Genomic DNA, 19927 nt, shown 5'->3' with positions numbered 1-19927 from the left:
CTTTTTAGGTTTAGAATATTTGTTAATTCATAATATAAATCAATTATTAAATACGCTTTGACATTATGTATAGTTTAAGATATCCAGCAGCAGTATATACAGTTATTTAAATGAGCTCTACCTTTACCAGTTGGGATAAAAACACATAAATCTCCATAATAGTTACCCAGTAACTCAATAAATGTACAATTCTGAAATGGGACATTACGCATAATGAGTACCTTTACTTACTTGACACTGTGGTGATACATAGAAGGTTTCTTAGTTACAAGTAATTAATTATATGCTAAATATATAAAACTGAGGTCACTGCAGTGCAACAGAGCTTTTTCTGAATGATATGCTGGTCTTGCATCGTCTTGGGCAACACGATCCCTCCTCCTCCACAGGGTGGTGTTCCTGGACTGTGCAGGAGATGTAGGACATGCAAATCACTGGTGGGGTTACAATAAGTAACTGGTGAATAAATACAATACTTTATTAAATATGATATGACCATGCTTGAAGAAGAGAGAAACATTGTTCTTATAATAACATTGCTTCAACGTCTTTCGGACAAGATACCGTAAACTGTACGATTGACAGTTTAACACTTCAACAATGCAACGAGCAGCTGATCGGCATTGTTGTGAAAATGTGATAGTAAAATAGTGAAACCCCCCTGCCCCATATTATCAATCACAAGGGATGAAATAGTGAATAAAAACAGATCAATAACTGGATAGCTTTTTTTGGAGTAATATTGCAATAGATTTATTTTTGCTATAAACAGGTATAAAGATAGATATAGATATTAATGGCAGGTGTAAATTAGAAACCAAAAAGAAATGGAAAGAGAAAAAGAAATGAGGAAGCAGGCGAAAGAGAACTTTTCCAATGTGATATTAATGCTGTGGACTTTTCACAGAATAAAGTGAAAGTGCATTCTGGTGTCTTTTGATAACATGACTTTATTGCCTCAATGTTTCTTGGTTAGCAATGCTTAATAACCAAATATGACTCACTGTCAGGACTGCATGTCTTATTGTAAATGTTTTGCATACCAAAAACAGATAACATTGGCTGTAATTACTTTTATTAAAAATCAAAACTAAGTTAATTAAGTTGGCATGGCATACATGGTCGATTGAATGAATGTTAGAATGAAATGAAATAATGTATTCATTTTAATGATTGAGATTCATACCTAACCTTTAACCCTTGCATTAGTCATCAGTGCTGTTGACTGTTTATTAACTGCAGCCATTGCAACATACACCTAAAATAAAAGAGTAATAGATTTGTTCTACAGTGTAACAAAATGAATGTAATTGTACATTATTTCTGTCATTGAGACTGATTCAATGGAAGCAATCTATATCAACTGAATAGGTGTTGCAGCATTAGCAAACAAATAAGCCTGTTACATTTAGAACATGGTTGAATACAATGTGGAAATGCATATGTGTCAAATATTACATATTGTGTATAGATGTTGAATCCTTTTCAACAGGTTTCTTCCAATAATATGTATTGAAGTATAATTGTTTTCGTATGTTTGAATACACATTGTTTTGACTTTTCATTGGTCAGAGCCAGGATGCAAAATCAACGCTAGCAACGGTACATACATACTGTGGATATGGATGCAAGCAGTCTGAGTTCTGCTTCATCAGGCAGCATACAGTGGGAAGATGCATAGAAAAAAGGCAAAGACATGCAACACGGTCAGGATCTGGACTCCCAGTGTGCACCATGTTAGTGAACTGCAGAGGATCCATGAGGACACGTCTGACCCAGAACAGTTTAGGTATCATCAGAGTTCACCACGGGTGTGTCCTACGATGTGAATGTGAAGTACTGAGCCTTCACATGAAGAAGTGTTGTACAGCTGAGGAAGAAGAAAGGAAACATCTGAGAATAAAAAATAAAGTCACTTTAGAATAGAACACAATTAGCAGCATAACAGAGGCATTGTAGGGGTTCGGGGGGGCGGTAAATTATTGAAAAATAGTTTCCAAGATTATAGATATTAAATTAGATCTGAAATTGAAATGGTAAATTAAAAAGAAAAAACTCACAAAATGTATAAAACAAGCAGACGCTGCTTTTGAATCTACCTCCCTCCCCGCCCTGTCATCTTTTTTATTTGTTTAGCTACAATGTCTCCATTTCACTACATTTAGTGCAGATCAAATGTTTCAGCTGTTAACATTTTCTTTAGGTGTGTATTACAGCATGGATTGGTTTTTGCACCTTTTAGACTCTTTACAGTTGGTACAATATCATTTGGGTCGTATTTGTGTTTTATCTTAGGGGCACATCTTTGCTGGATTATTTTGAAACTACTATTTTATCACCACATAAGAGAGTTCTACTGTATTAGTGTAACCATACCATTTGAGTGCATTTGACCTGCACACTAACATGTTGAGATATCTAACTATCCAAACTCAGATATGTATATGTATATTTAGATGATCAACGCTTTACCTTGTTGTGATATCTTGTTTTAAAAGTTACAATATCATTTATTTAGAATTTTAGTATTATTTTTGTTTACCTTGTTTTTTTTTTTTCAATCTCACTCTGTTGCTTCTTCTGACTCCTGGATTTCCCACTGGGATTATTAAAGGTCCATTTTATCATATTTTACACATTCCCTATACACGATCTGTAAACATATGTGGACCATTTCAAGTAAAAAAATACATACTAAATTGGAAAAAGTGTATCCATATGGTAACTTAACAGAGAGTTGTATAGTGTTATACCTGATTTTCCTCTTTGTTGCCCCCAGTCAGCGGAGAGGCTGCTGCAGTAAAGTGTAAACGACGTTCGGGGAGTCCTTGGGCTTCCTCTCACCCCCCAGTGGCAGGTTGTGGATCTGCACCTGGTCCACGCTGAAGAAACAGCATCAACAAACTGAACCATATGAGCTCCTCTGTACATCTGACTCAGATCAGATCATAAAAGCAGCTCCAGAACCATTCAAATGTTTTCGAATGTCTGAAACCCGGGATGAAAAATGTATTGTCCTCTCATAAACGAGAGGAAGGTGTTGGATATCGGAGAAGAAAGGGAGTGAAGACGGAGGAAAAGACAAAAAGGTTTAGAGAGAGCATGTGATGACATGAAGATAAAGAACAAACCGATGTGGTTGTAAAATATAATGCCAAACACAAAACGTAGATTGCTGCTGTGGCCAACAACTCAAGACACATGGTGTGAGAGAGAGAGAAAGAGAGAGAGAGAGAGAGAGAGAGGGAGAGAGAGAGAGAGAGAGAGAGAGAGAGAGAGAGAGAGAGATGTAGTTCAAAGGTCAAGAGGAAGTGGCAGAGATGGAGGCAGAAGGTGGTTACCTGGACAACTTGGAGTAGTGGACAGTGATGTAGTTAAGGGCGGGGCTTTTAACTTCTGTGATTGGTGGAGCATCTTTCAGAGGGACGATAGCGGGATGGCTGTCACTCAAGTCCTCTGACTCCTCCTGCACACACACACACACACACACATGTAAAAAATCTGATAATTTGATAAATTTTTGCATGTTTTTTTTTTAATTATCCAACGCTTAATTGTGTCGTGAGTTGTGTACCGGTATGTCGGACATCTTGCCCTTTCTCACTGGAAATGTCTGCTGGGCTGACTCAAAGAAGATGGTGTCGGCTGTCAGTGAGGGACGCTGGGGTCACACACACACACACACACACACACACACACACACACACACACACACACACACACACACACACACACACACACACACACACACACACACACACACACACACACACACACACACACACACACACACACACACACACACACACACACACACACACACACAAAAGAGAAAATGAATGGGTGTTTTTTAATCAATAGCTTTTAACAGAGAGTTATCGGATAAATAAAGCCTTTTTTTAAATTGTTTAAAGAAAATCAAAAAATTAGGTATCATTATTATTACATTATTAAAGTTATAATAAATAAGGACTGTACCTTGTTTGCTACTTCTCCTGACTCCATGTCCACCCTGTGCATGTTCTTACTGTAAAGAAGGGGACAATATTATCAAAGCAACGCCAAGTTTTGTCTATTAAAGCAGGAAACTGGTGTTTTTCTTTGTGTCGTGTGGAGGAATACAGAAATAGCCATTAAGTAAACATGAGTGTACTTCCTGTCACCTGATCATAATGGCCACAGTGAGAGTGATGAGTCCAGCAGACACCCCTACTGCTGACGCCAGGGCGATGACCTTAAGACGACCTTTCAGTGGGAGGACAACAGAGGTTATCTACATGACTAGGAAGCAAGAAGTAAAGAGGGGAAGTTAGATTATTAAAAATAGAAATGCGATGGATACAGAAATAGAAGCAGAGAAAGTGGGCCGTGCATCATCCTGCAAGCGTCTAGACTTGTGTTTCCAGTTCTGATTTCCAAACCTCACTCCACTTCTTCTGCCTTCGTCTAGACTCAAATAGTCGTTTTCCACAACACCTCATCACCCCCTTTTCCTCTCCCCTCGTAGCGAGAGGGCTTTACATGACTCACTATGACTCATAGCAAAGCAGTCAGAAACCATGAGGCCGTAAACAACCAGAGCCCGGACCTAATGCTGCGATAATGACAGGGAGGATTCATCACTCATCATGTCAAACACACAGGAACCCATCCCAACGTCCCTCAGAGTAATACAGCTGATAGTCAGAAACACAGATGTAAAGATGGGGCGGGGGTGTTTCACTTAGCTTGTCAGTGACACCTCATCTCCCCCCTTTCCATTTTTAATGTGACAATAGCATGCACAGGGACAGTACAATTACACTTAACACAGGGAAACGTTTTCAGCGGATGAACAGATGAAATGCTAAAGGCCTCCAGGCAGTGTGAATGTGACTGAGACCTTCACAGCTCAAAATAAGAAATCCATTGTAACATATTTCGGTTTCAACTGTTGCTATGATATAATTGAGTTCATATCAAAAACCAAAAGCAATTCCTTTGGTGCCGTGCCATTGTTCAGAGGGTCAATTATTCTAAAAACCCAGTAGTTCCAAAAATGTAAAAAGCACATTTATAGGGCAGACTCATTGTCCCAAATAAAAAAACAAAAAAGGCTATTGTTCTAAAGTACTGTACCCACATGGCTTGTTATTATGCAGGATGATGTATGATAACCAACCCAACAATTGAAACACACTGTAAGCACTTTTCTCATCCGAACTAGGGTAGCCTGTTCATTGAATATAGAGGAGGATAGTGTTGAAGCAGCCACTCTGAATGGAGCATTTGCAAAATATTATAAAATGACATGCCTTCAGAGTCAGAATGCTTTATACTGTATATCCGGTGGAGAATTGGGTTTTGGGGCAGTTTCTGCATTTAAGAATTAAATAAATATAGTAAAACAATTAAGGATAAAACATTCTTATATAAACCTGCAAAATATAAGTAATATTTTTGCAATAAAAAGATTAAATAAAAATAAAAGATGTCTTCAAAAATAATAATAATAATACATTTTATTTGTAAAGCACCTTTCATTGCTAAAAGCAATCCCAAGGTGCTAAAATACAAATTTAAAGTAAAAAATGTAGCCTTTTATTAAACTTGTGTTTTTAATTACTGTATGTATTGTATGCCCCTTGTAGCACTTTGGGATTGCTTTTAGAAATGAAAGGTGCTTTACAAAATCAAATGTATTATTATTATTATTATTATTATAAATGTGCACATCTTAAAATGTAAAACATGCATATTAAAATATATGTAATAGTGAATTAATAATAAGATACTCATGCTGAATTGCACAGTTTAAAAGGGTTTACTGTAGCTGCTGACGGTGAAGTCATAGTGCCAGTCTTTTGAGAGCTCTTAGATTGATTATGTCATTCCTAACATAGCTTTCATATGAATTGTGTTAATTTTAAATAAACGGAAAATATATACACATATTTTTCCCGTTTGTCCTGGACTTTGAAATCCAGCAGTATCCAACCCAGACCATGATGAGATAAGCTGAGGATAAAGTGTCCATCATGACGTACCTCTGACCCGCACAGTGAGGACAGGAGAGCTGTGGGCTCCGATCCGATTCCTGGCCTCGCAGTAGTACTGACCGCTCTCTCTGGGGCCGACCTCTGAGAAGGAGAAGACGGGACCGGACCTGCTGCCCCAGGCTGCCGGGGAACAGAAGGCTATGTCAGAGGGTGTGGAGGGTGGCAAACAGACCGAGGCACACAGAGCACGACGCCTTACCCACTACAAACATTCAGTTAGGTATTGATGATTTTGTAATGTTAACCTTGAGTGGAACCACATTTTTACGATGCTAACATTGTACAGGGCCCCCGTCCAGAGCTAAGCGGTGCCACGTGAAGTTGTCCACTGCTGGGTTGGCCTGGCTGCTGCAGGTCAGAGTCAAAGGTCGGCCGGCGTCCACCACACCGGAGGGACGAGCGAGAACTGAAGTGTTCTTAGGAGGGTCTGCAGAGAGGAATAGAGGGAAAGTACAGAGGGCTAAGGGAGGTGTAGTCTGAAATGATGTTGTGCAAAGAGAAGAGCTAAAAGAGACTGAAAAGAAGACGCTGGCAAGACCGACAGAAACTCAGGGAAGGAAAGAAGAAGGAAAGAGTAGCACTTAGATCTTTTACCTACATAAAAGTAATAATACCACTGTGTAGAAATACTCTATTAAGTAAAAGTACAGTACTTACGTAGTTATTTTTCCAATACTCAGAGTTGTGTCACTGTAACTGAGATACACATTAGTAATATCCATAGTAAACACAGGCAGTACTCACAGAGTATAGAGAGCGTGGCGACGGGGGAGGTCTGATGTCCTAAGTGGTTCCACGCCGTGCAGTAGTACTGACCAGCGAGGTGAGCACGCACTGAGGGGAACGTCAGGTTCTGGAAGCTTCCTTTAGACAGCAGCTGGTCACCTAGGATACGATACCAGGCATACCTGCAGGAGAGAAGGTAATGAAGATGTATATGGAAACAATGATGACGTTGGAAATGGTAATAGAACGGTGACGCTTGTGCTACATGTCTCTTCTGCTTGGGGCCCCCAGAGTGTCTTGCAGTGCCACTGTATATTATATAGATGTATTGTTTTAGTTTAAATTACATAACAGTATAAAACATAGTTAAGATGGTCTTTTTTATCAAATCCTTCTTACACAGTTATGCATACTTAAAAATAAAAACGGATAATATGGGGACACTAACAGGGGTCATTGGGCTGCCGAATGAGTACTTTTGGTATTTTAAATACATTGTGCTGCTTATACTTGTATACTTCTAATTCAGTAACATTCATAATGAAGGGCTTTGACTTGCAGTGGAGTATTTCTCATAGTGAGGTTGAGTTAAGTTAAGATCAAGTCTGAATTAAAAACATAAGGAGATTAGAAGGAGAAAAGAGAACATTTGAGGAGGACAAATGCAGAAATGATGATAATGATGAAAGAAAACCGGCAAGAGGGTCAATAAGGATCATGATAAGAAAAACAATATCAGACTCATGTATTATTTGGAAAAACGGAATAAACCTCAAGGAGTTCAGTGGTGGTTCTACCTGCTGGCAGGAGGGTGGGCTTGGCAGACGCAGCTCAGGTTCACAAAGGAGCCCTCTCTGATATCTGCTGCAGGACTCACCAGCACACGCGTGTTCTTTGGAGAGTCTTGGCATGCAGAGAGGAAAACAGAAGCAATATTACCACCATGTTCATGTTTTTATTTGACATTTCAGTTTCAGTTTGTGTCACTTACACAATGACAGAAGATTCCCTTCTAGTTTAAAATAGAGTTGTTGCCTAATCAGTTCAACCCAGACTAACATTTGACAGACACAAGTTACAACAGGACTGAAGATAGAAACATACCTAATATGTGTTAATAAAGTGTTATTGCATAATGTGATTCAGATTTCAGCATGTAGTGTGGATTCTGATGTGTGCATGAGTTTGAAGTAGAGCAAGGGCACCTTCTCTGTGATAACAAAGGAAACACTCAACACACTTACAAGTGACGTTGAGTAGAAGAGGGTTGGAGCGGTCTGTTCCCAGGGAGTTGCGTGCTACACAGAAGTACTCTCCTCTATCGGTGTATCTGACCTGGGACAGACGGAGCTGAGGCCGAAAACTGTCCGGGATGCTGCCACTCTCCATGTCTGAGGAGCGGATACAGACACAGATTACACGATTAATCCAAACACTAAGTCAAATACCAATTTTTCCCTCGAAGGTCACACATATATTTTAGCATTTCATGTTGTCCTGTACCTTTGAACCATGCAAAGCTCTCCACAGGTGGAGCTGCGTCACTACTGCAGGTGAGAGTGACAGACTCCCCCTCCGACAGACCCCCTACTGGGAAGACTGCTATGGAGGTGTAGCGGGGACTGTCTGCAGGGGAAAATAAAAGAAGGAAAAAAAGGAAGGAAATTTGAGATAGAATGAAGACAACAAGGACACATAGGGAAAATGCTAGTGCAGTTTACACTATATTAAATACATTTAATTAATATAAAACTTATCAGGGCCAATAGCAGGTGTGTACAGTCCCTAAAAGTTATTTATTCTGTGTTTCTGTGATTAACCCCAAAATGTGTCTCCATCTGGTTTGAGATACACCACATAAAGCATTTTTAGATATGAGCAGGTTTTGTGAAAACTGTGCGTTTTGCTTTGTAAGAGATTACTCACATCCAAGAGCCAGCGTGAGGGGCGGGGACTGCACGTTCTGTGGTGGGATTGGTCGACAGGTGTACGCTCCAACATGCTGCTGGTCAAAGCGGTTGATGGTCATCCATTTCTCATAGGAGCCCTGGTTCAGTCCGTTCCTGTGTACAGAGCATCATATCACATCTACAGTGTTAAATATTGACAACATGTATGACTCTCTGTCTAAGTGACCACTAATACACTCATATGAATAATCACACACCTGTACAGTGCCAGGCTCCTTCCTGGAGCAGCACATCCTGTCGCCTGGCAGCCTACAAACACAGTCTCTGCAAGGCCAAACATGTTCCTGGGCCTGGCTGGATGGACCTGGACCTGCAGGTCTGAAACACACACAGACAGTCACACACTCACAAGCACACTGGGTGTTTCTCAATGTCGAGGAGGCTTGCTTGGTAGCACATGCACTTCAGAGTCAGTTGCTTCAGAAGCAAGGCAAGAATCCTTCCTAGTCTCGGAAAACGAAGAATTGTGGAACAGGCTAACAGGTGTGCAGGTGTGCGTCATATGTGAGGCCCCGCCTTAAATGGAGCGTGATTTCCGCCAAAGATTTGGAAATTGGTCCGTGCGCAAAGCATTGTGGGAATTTTAAGACCGCGGAGTCTACACATGTGCAGCCTCGAAATTTCCCGCAACAAAGTACGCCGGCCTCGGTAGAATTCCAAGTATCCTGGACATTTGAACAGTCCTTCGGCGGGACTCGATGACGTAGTATTCTTGAAATAGTGGATCTGGAGCAGCTTTCCTCGACATTGAGAAACACCCACTGTCGGCTGCACAGAGCAGGATGGTCAAGAGGGGACAAAACGCGTGAATATAGATAACAGCTTTTACACTTAGATATCAGCATGAAAATTCTCCAGCTGATTACTTACTAGTTTTGCAAAAATTATAAAATCAGGAATATAAATGTAGTCTAAATCCGGCCAATAACAACATATGAAAACACCCCACTGTATCAGTGGGAGGAAAAAGATAAAACATTCCGTCGATTACCAGATACATGTTCACACTGTAGCAAAAATATACCTTAATGTGTATCTGTGGATGTCTAATAGAAGACAAGGTATGTAGGCAAAATATCCGTAAAGGCAGCTTCTCTTTTGCCTGAACCTACCTGTCACATGGAGGGTGATGGTGTTCGGAGAGGTCCATCTCCCCAGTGGTTGGTCTGTCTCAAACCTGAAGTGGTACTGGCCTGCATCACTCAGCTTCACCACCCGAATCTGCACTGAGCAGCTGGAGTAGCTGCCCCCGATGTACCTGGAACCCACCATCGTGGTGTAAAACATTTATTCATTAATTCACATTCACAGCATATTAACATGCCTATATTCGTTCTCCTACCGTGTGCGTCCGCGGTACGACAGGCTGATCTCGTTCGGGTCAGTGTGGTAAGTGAACTCCCTCCGACCCTCTGCAGACACACGGAACCACATGACCCGCTTTACGTTGTGACCTGTAAAGTTAAAGAAAACCACCAAAAAAAAAAAGTAAAACGTTGTAACTCTAGATTGTTTTGAGGCTGAATATAATAGTTATAGATATTTGAAATAGCGAAGTGAAAAATAATGGATATGATACCTGATGGGTAGTCATAGCGACAGGGCAGAGTGACAGTTGTTCCCGCCCACACACAGATCTCCCTCCGGGAAAATGACACGCTCCACCTGCTCTGGATACCTGCAGCACAAACATACTAAATCCTAAACAGCATGAAAAACAAATGCTACAAGAACATACAAACATGAATAGTTAAAAAGAAGCAAACTAAAACTCACACACAGTCTGCAACGCTTTACACTTAAACAAAGCACTACAGGCTAACAGATGGAGTCTCTACACTCTGCTTTTTTCACCATTTTCTTAATGTTTTTATGTTGGACGAGTTCAGGGATTCAAAGAAAATGAAGCATCTACTGGCTGTCACTTTGACAAAGACAGCTTGCCATATAAAATAAGCTAAGGTTTAGGGGATACATACTTGAACACTAAAAGGAGGTGTACATTTGAACTGCCCACAAGTCAAAGTTTTCCTTCAGTGTGGCTCCTCAGAGAAAGAGTTGTCAAACCACAGCTTCAAGTGTGACTAATAAAATTGAAGCAGAGAGACTGAGCCTTGATGTACAGCCATGGTGTCATCCTGTGCTGCTAACTGCCTGCCTGGCTGACTACCTTGCACAAAAGGCAATCAATACTTATAAATAACTGGAGCGTAAAGGCAAGGGCACCTGGCTGCAGGAGCCTATGTGCATAATGGATCCTATAAATCACTCATTCATTTTTCAACTGTTGTTTTAAAGCATGTGTGACACATTAATGATATTTCTGGAATAAAATATAAATATCTGACAGTTAAGGAGCTTCCAGTTCATATTAACCCCAGAAGTTGTAAGAATATTCTCTTTAAAACCATTTCACGTTATGTTTTTACACCTCACAATGAAACAAAGTCATAATTTCTGATGTTTTATTGTGTTTTCTCTTACCTGGCAAAGCTGTAAGGATGGTGCCCAGAACTAACGCACCTGCCAACATCTCCGCTGACACGAGCTCTGTAATGTCACCGGAGAAGGAGAAGCATAGAGCGACACAAAGGTGAAACCTTTATCAGGAAAAAACAGACACAATACAGCTGGTTAAATACGAAGCACTCACCCCTTAAAGTATCTTCATTCGCCAAAGTTACTCAGGAAGAACAGGGTTAGAGGGATGAATGCGACTCGATGGGTGATGGAGGTGAGTTTTTAAAGGGAGGTTGCATTGTGATGAAAGTCAGGTGGCAGCAGATGGGAGGGGGAGTGGAAGGGACAGGAAAAGGAAGAGGAAGTCACTTCAGATGCCTTTTAACCCTTGGATGCACGAGTGACTGGACCCTACACTCGGACATAAGTGGGTCAAAAAGGACCCGTATTAGAATAATATGTGTTTTTATGCCATTTTTGTAATTTTGGTTAAGAAAAATCACTAGAAATACTTTATATTTAATTTTTCACTATTTATAATTTTAGACACTTTTTTTACATTTTGAAAAAAAAGTTTTGAACAGAATTGATGCAAAGATCTCTGCTATTCTGAGACCCTCACAGTATTCCAGTCCCTTTTCAAAACTCATCTCTTCTCCTATTGTCTACTCATAGCCCACCCCCCATCAATCCATGCCGGTTGATCAAGTTTGATAGTCCTATACCACCCACCCTAACCTTCCCTTATATTGTAAAGCCCTATAAAAATATAATTTATTATTATTATTATACAGACAGGTATCAGATCTTGCTGTGTAAAATAATCTTCCTGAGAGGTGTCACTTGTGATGTAGTCTGCATGGTCTACAGTGAATGTATTCCTGACAGCAAGAGGTGATAAGAATAAAAGGTTCCCATAGGATTCCATAGAAAATGCATGCGGGTCATTTTTGACCCACTCATTGAAACTTGGGGTAGTAATAAAAAAACTTAAAATTTAAAATGCGAATGGTATGATATCCAAAACATGTTTTTTGAGGAATAGCTGGAATATGAAATGATAAAAAATGTAATTACAAAGATACTTCAAGAAAACCACCTCACCGGTTCAAAAAATACCCACTTATGCATCTAAGGGTTAATACTACTTTCAACTACCTTTCCACTGTTTCTATTCCCATTTTTTCCACTTCTCCTTCCAAAACAGTCTTAAAAGGTCAATGATGTGATGACACTGGTTCCCTATGTTGTGCTATTTAGAAAATGTGACAACCCTTCTGATCATGTTACTTTCACAATTGTCTCTTTTAACAGAATTCCTCTATCAACCGATTGTTTCTGGACTTAGAGAAGTTTTCAGCAACTAACTACATGTTCTAATCTCTCAAACTCTTTGCAAGAATTACCCTCAACTATAACTATTAATAATACTATTCCTCAGTTATTCCGTAAAATATTCCACAGTTTAAAGCCACAGTTTTATGATATACCTTTTAGATCTTGGTAGTTTTTAGCAGGTCAATGATTTTGGTCATCCTCCATATTGGTCTTTATCAGAGAAACAAGCCAAGCGTACGTTTGTAGCACCTTTGGTTGGTCAAACACGAGCATAAACACTTTGAATAGTTTTTCTAATTTGTGTTGTTTCCTACTGTACCTTAAAAAAGGCACTGATGAGAGCCGTGAGAGTGAATCAAACAGTAAAATTGTATGCTGTAAAAAACAAAACTATGAGCTTAAAGTCACTGAAATGTAAGGGAACTGCAAAGACAGGCAGTGTTTTTTTACTGGTTTCATGAAATGTATTTGACTCATTGTGTATACTGAACGTGCAGTAAAATATATTGCACTGTAAGGGAAGTGAATTACTCTACTCTGACACTGTCACAATGTTTGAGCGAACTCTGACCGTCATGATTGACTGATTGTTAAAAGACGAACATGTTTGGTTGATTTCTAAAACAAGTTCAGGCCTGTTGGCGTACATTAACATACATAAGCGAAGCAGACATAGACCCAGCAGCCCAGATGTCCTCTCATCTACTGCTCTAATTGAGAATCGTTGGCACGGAAAGCTAGCTACCCACAAACAGACGTGAGGAAGTTTGAGACCTCTCAGTCAACTGTGTCCACTTAGCCTGATGAGTCTAAATGACTTTAACATCCTACCCTGCCACATCTTGGCCAATAGATGTCAGTTTAGCATCCCGACTCGGCCAATTGGCTACTTACCCCAGCTCTGACCCAGGAGTAATGATGATGTACAGTTTAACTTCTCAGTCAATCTCTGTTCATAGGCATCCAAGTCAGAGAAGGGACGAGGGTTAACTTTAAGGTTTCAGAGATGAAGGCCTATATCCTCTTTATATGTTAAATAAAGATAAATAAGAACACCAGGAATATATATATATATATATCTTTTTTTAATTAGTTATTAAGTCCTTCAAAATAACCTTTTAAATGAAAGGGATAGTTTTCAAAGAAAAGAGTGTTTAAAGTGTAGGTTGTACAGTATGAGCTGCTTATAAATGGTCAGTGTATTACCTACAGCGGATGGCGGTTGGCACGCCCCATATCGGGGGGAAACAGAGCAGCACTGGTGGCTTTGTCAAGACAGAGCATAGATACCAGCTTTTTCAACAGAATGGGCTTCCCAAAAGCAAGGTAAAGTAGTGAAAATATTTGAAATGTTGTGTACATTTAAACTGATATTGAGTTTATTGGGGCTTTCTTTAGGCTATTATTTTGGCAAATATATACATTTTTCTGACCTCCCCTTCCACACAAGTACATTATTTTCTCCTGTGATGGAAGTGACTGTTTCTACAAACCATGGGCATTCTGACCGACATCTATTTAAATGTTTCTTATTTAGAATACCCCATTATTAGCGACTAACCTTCCTCCTCATAAAAGATACAATATTTAATCTCAGGATTTATCAACGCCAATATCAGCAACACCAACTGAAATAAAAACAGAAGGCAGGTAGATCTCTTAGAATGTTGCAACACAATGCATCTCAGAAGCATGATAAAACCCAATAATAGATAGTAAAATAGGTATGTAAAGTATATAATTGCTCAACACTTCTTGTGTGCAGTTAAATATAAGCTAAGTAAGCACCACCAAAAACAACCAACCGTAGCCTGAACTGATTTCTTCCTTAATAATTGCCATTTTTCACTTCTGAACTCCCAAACTACCACTTTAAGGTTGTGTTCTGGCATTTTCGGCTTTGTTCATTGGGCAATCAAAAGACAAGAGAGGGGTATGACGTGGAACACAGGTTCCCTGCTGGAAAAAAAACAGTGGATATTCCAATAAAGTGGTACATTATGCTTTTAACCATTAGGCAATCAGGCCGCTGTCTAAAAAAATTCAATTTAGTTTAATGGGGTCTGCGTTATGTTAAATGTAGAATTTGAGCTGGACCTTAAACAGCAACCCTAATAGGAAACACTCTCTGGTTGGGAAAGTAACCTTTCAAAATGTAATCAAAATTCTAAGGATATATAGTTCAATGCACATTATATTCCAGTTCACAGATTGCTAGGTTGGATTATGGGTTGGGAACCAAAATGGGTCGCAGGCCCTCCTCTAGTGGGTCTCCACATGACAGGAAAAGTTTGTATGATTTAATGATCCTGGATCCTTGAGAAAAAAAAAAGAGTAATTTTGGTCTCTGGCTGAGAAGTTTTAAGAACCTTCCCCCTCCAAATACTGTGTATATTATGTTGAGTAAGAAGAGTGGTGGGCTTTGAGCTTAACCTGTAACCACAGAATGACTTCAAAAGGATCACGGCACACTAATAGGTCAAAGCCTGATGTAATCTTAATCGAAAGCAGACCGGACTAAATGAATGAAGAGAAACAGATGGATGGAGCTAGATTAAGTGTGACTGACCACAAACAGAAAGAGAAAGAGGGTGAGAGAGGGAGGAAGGAAAAGGTTTAAAGGGGAAGGTAGGAGAAGGTGGGGGGGACAAAAACACGAGGTAAGGTTGGAAAGAAAGCCGGAGAAAGACTGTATATGAAACGGCGGAAGTAGGGAGAAAAAGTAGGAAGAAAGTACTAAAAATGAGGGGGAATTGTTTTAAAATGTGTGATGGGTTCGTAAAAGTAGAGAGAAAAGAGATGGAAAAAAGTGTGAGAGGGAGCAATAGACACATGTATGACAGCGTATCCAACCCTAACGGTAGGGAAGGTATCCGTCCACTGACCGCAGCCTCAGGGCCAGATGAAGTGTGACCGTCTGGTGGTCAGACTGGACCTGAAGATTTTCCGCTGTTGCAAAACACTTCCTGCCTGCTGTTTTCATGTAATGTGACCGCTCACAGTTTGCTCCCCTGCCATACTTTAAGTTGTACAATATGTTATTTCTGTGTTATTCCTCTATGCCCACAGATTAGACTTTTGGCTCTGCGGGCCCTCGAGCCTTGGACAGACTCCACAAAAGCAAATAATGATTGGACTGTCCAACATGTGTTAGTCTTCAAATTGAGTGGTGCTCTCCACGGGAGAAGTCTGGGCAAGCACGACGATGATCAGAGCTACAATCATATCTGACAAGGTGATATGTTGTTCCTGTGCTGTCTTTTAGGAGCTCCGCATGATGACTTGATGAGCAGGATATAAGCCAAGAGAATCATCAAACCAATGGGGATTAAATAAAAAGAAAGAAAAAGAAAAAGAGAAAAAAGAGATGGGATTCTTTTTTGTTTAACTGTAATATCTTTAGCGATTTATACACTTGACTTTCATAAACAAGCCAAACCAAACACTTGATGAATCTTTAAAACTCTTAAATCTTTGAAACTTATTGGAGATCTATTAAATGTACCCTGGTTTTGCTCATTCTTGCCCCATTCACAAACCGTGCTGCAGGGTCAGATTTCTGCTGCTTGTCTGCCAGAGACCTGTCTGTGGCTGCTGTGGTATTCCACGCTGAATGAGTCATGTCTGGTGGTTATTATGGGCAGGCGTTTGACTACCCCCCCCCCCCCACCCCAGAATCTCTCACCCCGTCTAGTGGCAGCAGACAAAATTACATATTTTGTTGAGCCTCGTCCAACCAATCTAACTGATCAAGTTCTCAGTTAACCAGGCTAGACGAGTAAAGGAAAAATGTTTGGTTAGTGATATAAGAATACATTGAGGTTTATACTTAATGTTAGGTTGAGTAATACCTCTCTCTTGTGTTCAACAGTGCACTGAGAGGCTAATTGAGCAGTTGAGGCTGCTTTTGAGGCCATCAAATAAAATGCAGTGTACCTTTGACTGTGATAATCAAAAGAAAAAGCTGTGAAGTGACAATCCCTCAGCCGGTTACAGTTGGGGTTGGGAAAACATTTGTGTTATTCATTGTGTTAATGGCAATTCTGAAAATTGGCGTATATTTTACCTGAGCTGGTTAGATGATTTGGTGATGTTGTGTGGGCTAAAAAAGTATCGTAGCGTAACTTGACTTTTTTTGCAAATCCCATCCAAATTCCACCATTCAGAAAGGGCAACCAGTGCTTGAAATGCTGAAATAGTCTATCTCATAACCTCCGCCAAAACCAAAATGTGAAAATGTGTCCTGTGTACACATTGATATTTGTAACCAAATCAGCGCAATTTGTTACTAAACATAGAGGTGCTTGGGAATAGTTTTTTTTATTTTGTACAGAGCCATGCTAGCTGTTTGCCTGTTTTCAGTTGTTATGCTAAGCTAAGAAAAGCGACTGCTTGTGGTAGCTTCACTTTTTGTTAAGGAGTGCTTCTTTCAATCGAATGGTTGAGGCTTCGATCGCAGCCCCTGCAGTCAACATGGCGATGTGTCCTTGGGCAAGAAAAATAAACCCCTAGTTGCTCCCGATGGCGTGGCCAACAGTGTGTTAATGTGTTTGTTTGTTAGCTTACTTGAGCAACTGGCACATTGCTCTAGTAGTCTGTACGAATGGGGTGTGAATGGGTGAATGATGATTTGTAGAATGTAAAGTGCTTTGAGTGGTCAAAAAGACTGTATTAAGCACTATATAAATGTAGTTCAGTTACGTCATAGATATGTAGGTGGAATCGATCTTATAATTTAACGCTGCACGAAGCAATCTTTTCCCAAAATGTGTTTTATTTGCTTTCATTGGCAATAAACATTCAACTTAACACACTTGTAATCATTATGTAATCCTTTTATTTAGTTCATCAATCAACCGCACTAACTTTTTGTCTGCTGAGATTATTGAACTGAGTAGGAATATCTAGGATAGGATAAATACACCCACAAACAGCTACACACACACAGACACACAAATAAACCGTCCGTCTGTCTGTCTGTCTGTCTGTCTGTCTCTGTGTGTATTTCTTGAGTAAAGCCATTTCCTGGTTGAGACTGAGAAAGAACATGTGTGTTTTTTGTATGTGTAATAGAGAGGGAGACAGTGTGTGTGTGTGTGTGTGTGTGTGTGTGTGTGTGTGTGTGTGTGTGTGTGTGTGTGTGTGTGTGTGTGTGTGTGTGTGTGTGTGTGTGTGTGTGTGTGTGTGTGTGTGTGTGCATGTGCATGTGCGTGATGGTTTTACCATGTGCAGATTCCCTGTTTGGGACTGTATGAAGTCGGATATGAGGGAACCTGTCAGGTCGGGGCTACTGTCGGAAACGCTCCTTCTCTTACCTCCTCCTCCTGTTCCTCTTCATCCTTCTTTATACCTCTGAAGATTGTACAAGACTGGTTATACACATTGCTTTTAAGCTAACAATGTATCATTTTAAAGTCCCAATGCATCATTTGAGAAATGTTAGGCTGCAAAGACAGATTGTTAACGGTGTCACATTTAAAGCTTTAGAACTTCCTAGGCAACAAACCTAAATGAACGTTACAACTGGATGAAGTTATTGTTGTAAAAAAAAGGTATATCCAAATTTGCAGAATATGTGAGATAAAACATTTTTTATTTCCTTTTGGAATAAAAAAAAAACATTTGCAGTTTTGCATATGGAGCTAATAGATACATAAAGGATAAAGGATATTATTTACCGTGTAGGGATCTCTCAAAAAAAAAAAAAAAGTTAAGGATATAAGCAAATAAACAGTTTAAAGAGTCTGCCAATAGCATTCACTTTGCAAATAGACAAATTACACAACCATGCAGCTATAAAAAGAGCTTTGCAGGACTACATTCAGTATTGAATTCAGGTAGTGTAGTATAAAGAGTGTGTTCTAGTCTTATGTGAAACTGATGTGAGGTTGTATTTATTTTCACAATGTTAAGTTTCACTTTCACTTTAACAACGAAAACCACTTTCTTAAAAAAATTACAAGGTTTGGTTCCCTAAACCTTTAACATCTTTTTGGTTTTGATCAAAATGTAACGTGTCGTTCAGTTTTATAGCTTCATGTTGTTTTCATTTTACTTTTACAACATAGTGGGTGCAGTTTGGCCCATCTGAAACATCACAATGATAGTGGTTACCACTTTGGAGCTAAATGAAATGCTAAACAAGCAGTGTTTGAATGGAAACAGGCTTTAAATCACTAATGTAATCACTGAAAGGACTGTCAGAATTACATCTTTGTGGGAAAAAAAAAACCTTTGTTTGGTTGAGCAAGTGTCAAAATAGAATTTCCACTATTTTATGGGCTGCTATATTTTGAAAAAATATTTGTACTTAGCTCTTGCTGTTGGCAAGGTGACCTGACTTACAACCATGCAATCTTTTAAATTGGAAGCCCAAAATATCCAAAGATATACTACAAACGTTGGGTGAGGAAGCGGGAGCAATCGGATTTGGATGGTGTTCAGCCCCGCCCTGCAGGCAGCCCTCTGGCTACGCCCCTGATTCACGTCGTCCACATGGAACAAGCTCAGTCCAAGACTTTCCTGCAATCCCAAACCCAATCCTAACCTTAACCCAAACCCTGTAATTATTATATTTTTCGAGGGAAAGAGGTCCACACAAGTCATTTTCTGGTAATTGACTGCAAGCAGAGTTTAAATGGTCACAGACACATACACACGAGCAGCACACATGCACATATAAACACACTTACTCATACACACAGTGGTCGTGCAGCTGTGGCGTGTGTGATAATGAGACAATCCTTAGAGGGACTCATCTGGACTGCGTTATATCATCTCCCTGGAAACGGTCCACAGCTCTAAAATAGGAGTGTTTGCTCCCCGTCAGCTGCAGCATGATGTCATCCAATATAATTCCTACAATCAAGGGGGGGAAAAGGGATATTTCATGACATGTGAATGTGCAAAGAACAGTGGTTTTCTGTAAATGTGGAGATTCTTGTGGTGCAGACTAATTTAGAGGGCTGTCTACAGCTAATGTGTGCCTAAACAGAGACTCACCATAAACAGAGAAACTTGTTGCTTGAGTCTTTGCACCTGTCTCTTATTTCTTTTAGGGCAAAAAAACACTAAAAAGTAAAAAAAAAAGGTAATCAGGAAGACAAATCATAATTAAACTGCTATTCTGCTCCTGTTGTTCAAACCTAATACTTGGGGTTAAACACAAATAATACACCTGATGAAAAAATATACCTCAGTCTGGTCTTGCAAAGGGTCTTGCAGGTGTTCCACCTTTCTAATGAGTTTCACTGAGCTACCGGCTCACTAGGTGTGCCCCCCTGCTGTGGCTTGTATTACTGAGTCCACATCTGGATGGGGCCGTTTTACAGTACAGTTATAATTTAACAGTACGGCCGCATATGCCGAGAAAATAGTTATAACCCGTAATGAGAC

At 39.9% G+C, this 19927-nt stretch overlaps 1 protein-coding gene across 4 annotated transcripts; it reads right to left on the bottom strand.

Moving 5' to 3' along the window:
• Window positions 1–691: 691 nt before the first annotated feature.
• LOC307013970 (B-cell receptor CD22) lies at window positions 692–19576 on the bottom strand. Of its 4 annotated transcripts, XM_079641622.1 has the most exons (21): window positions 19535–19576; window positions 19225–19390; window positions 17756–17884; window positions 11219–11334; window positions 10314–10412; window positions 10077–10188; window positions 9847–9992; window positions 8932–9052; window positions 8691–8827; window positions 8268–8390; window positions 8009–8155; window positions 7562–7667; window positions 6783–6946; window positions 6316–6465; window positions 6027–6158; window positions 4164–4245; window positions 3979–4027; window positions 3575–3661; window positions 3342–3466; window positions 2754–2882; window positions 692–1893 (listed from the first exon to the last, which is right to left on the bottom strand). In XM_079641622.1, the coding sequence occupies exons 4-20, from the start codon at window positions 11265–11267 to the stop codon at window positions 2780–2782; spliced, it is 1932 nt and encodes a 643-aa protein (XP_079497748.1). In that variant the 5' UTR covers window positions 11268–11334; window positions 17756–17884; window positions 19225–19390; window positions 19535–19576; the 3' UTR covers window positions 692–1893; window positions 2754–2779. The 4 variants fall into 4 exon arrangements, with proteins under 4 accessions (XP_079497748.1, XP_079497749.1, XP_079497747.1 ...); XM_079641623.1 differs by lacking the exons at window positions 17756–17884; window positions 19535–19576 and having other exon boundaries at window positions 19225–19293; XM_079641621.1 differs by lacking the exons at window positions 17756–17884; window positions 19225–19390; window positions 19535–19576 and adding an exon at window positions 11388–11497 and having other exon boundaries at window positions 11219–11284.
• Between the last annotated feature and the right edge of the window lie 351 nt (window positions 19577–19927).

This window comes from Notothenia rossii (assembly GCF_949606895.1).
Source record: "Notothenia rossii genome assembly, chromosome: 7".
Classification (NCBI taxonomy): Eukaryota; Metazoa; Chordata; class Actinopteri; order Perciformes; family Nototheniidae; genus Notothenia; species Notothenia rossii.
Note: the sequence above shows the minus strand (reverse complement) of the source record. Positions and strands in the feature narration are given on the sequence as shown.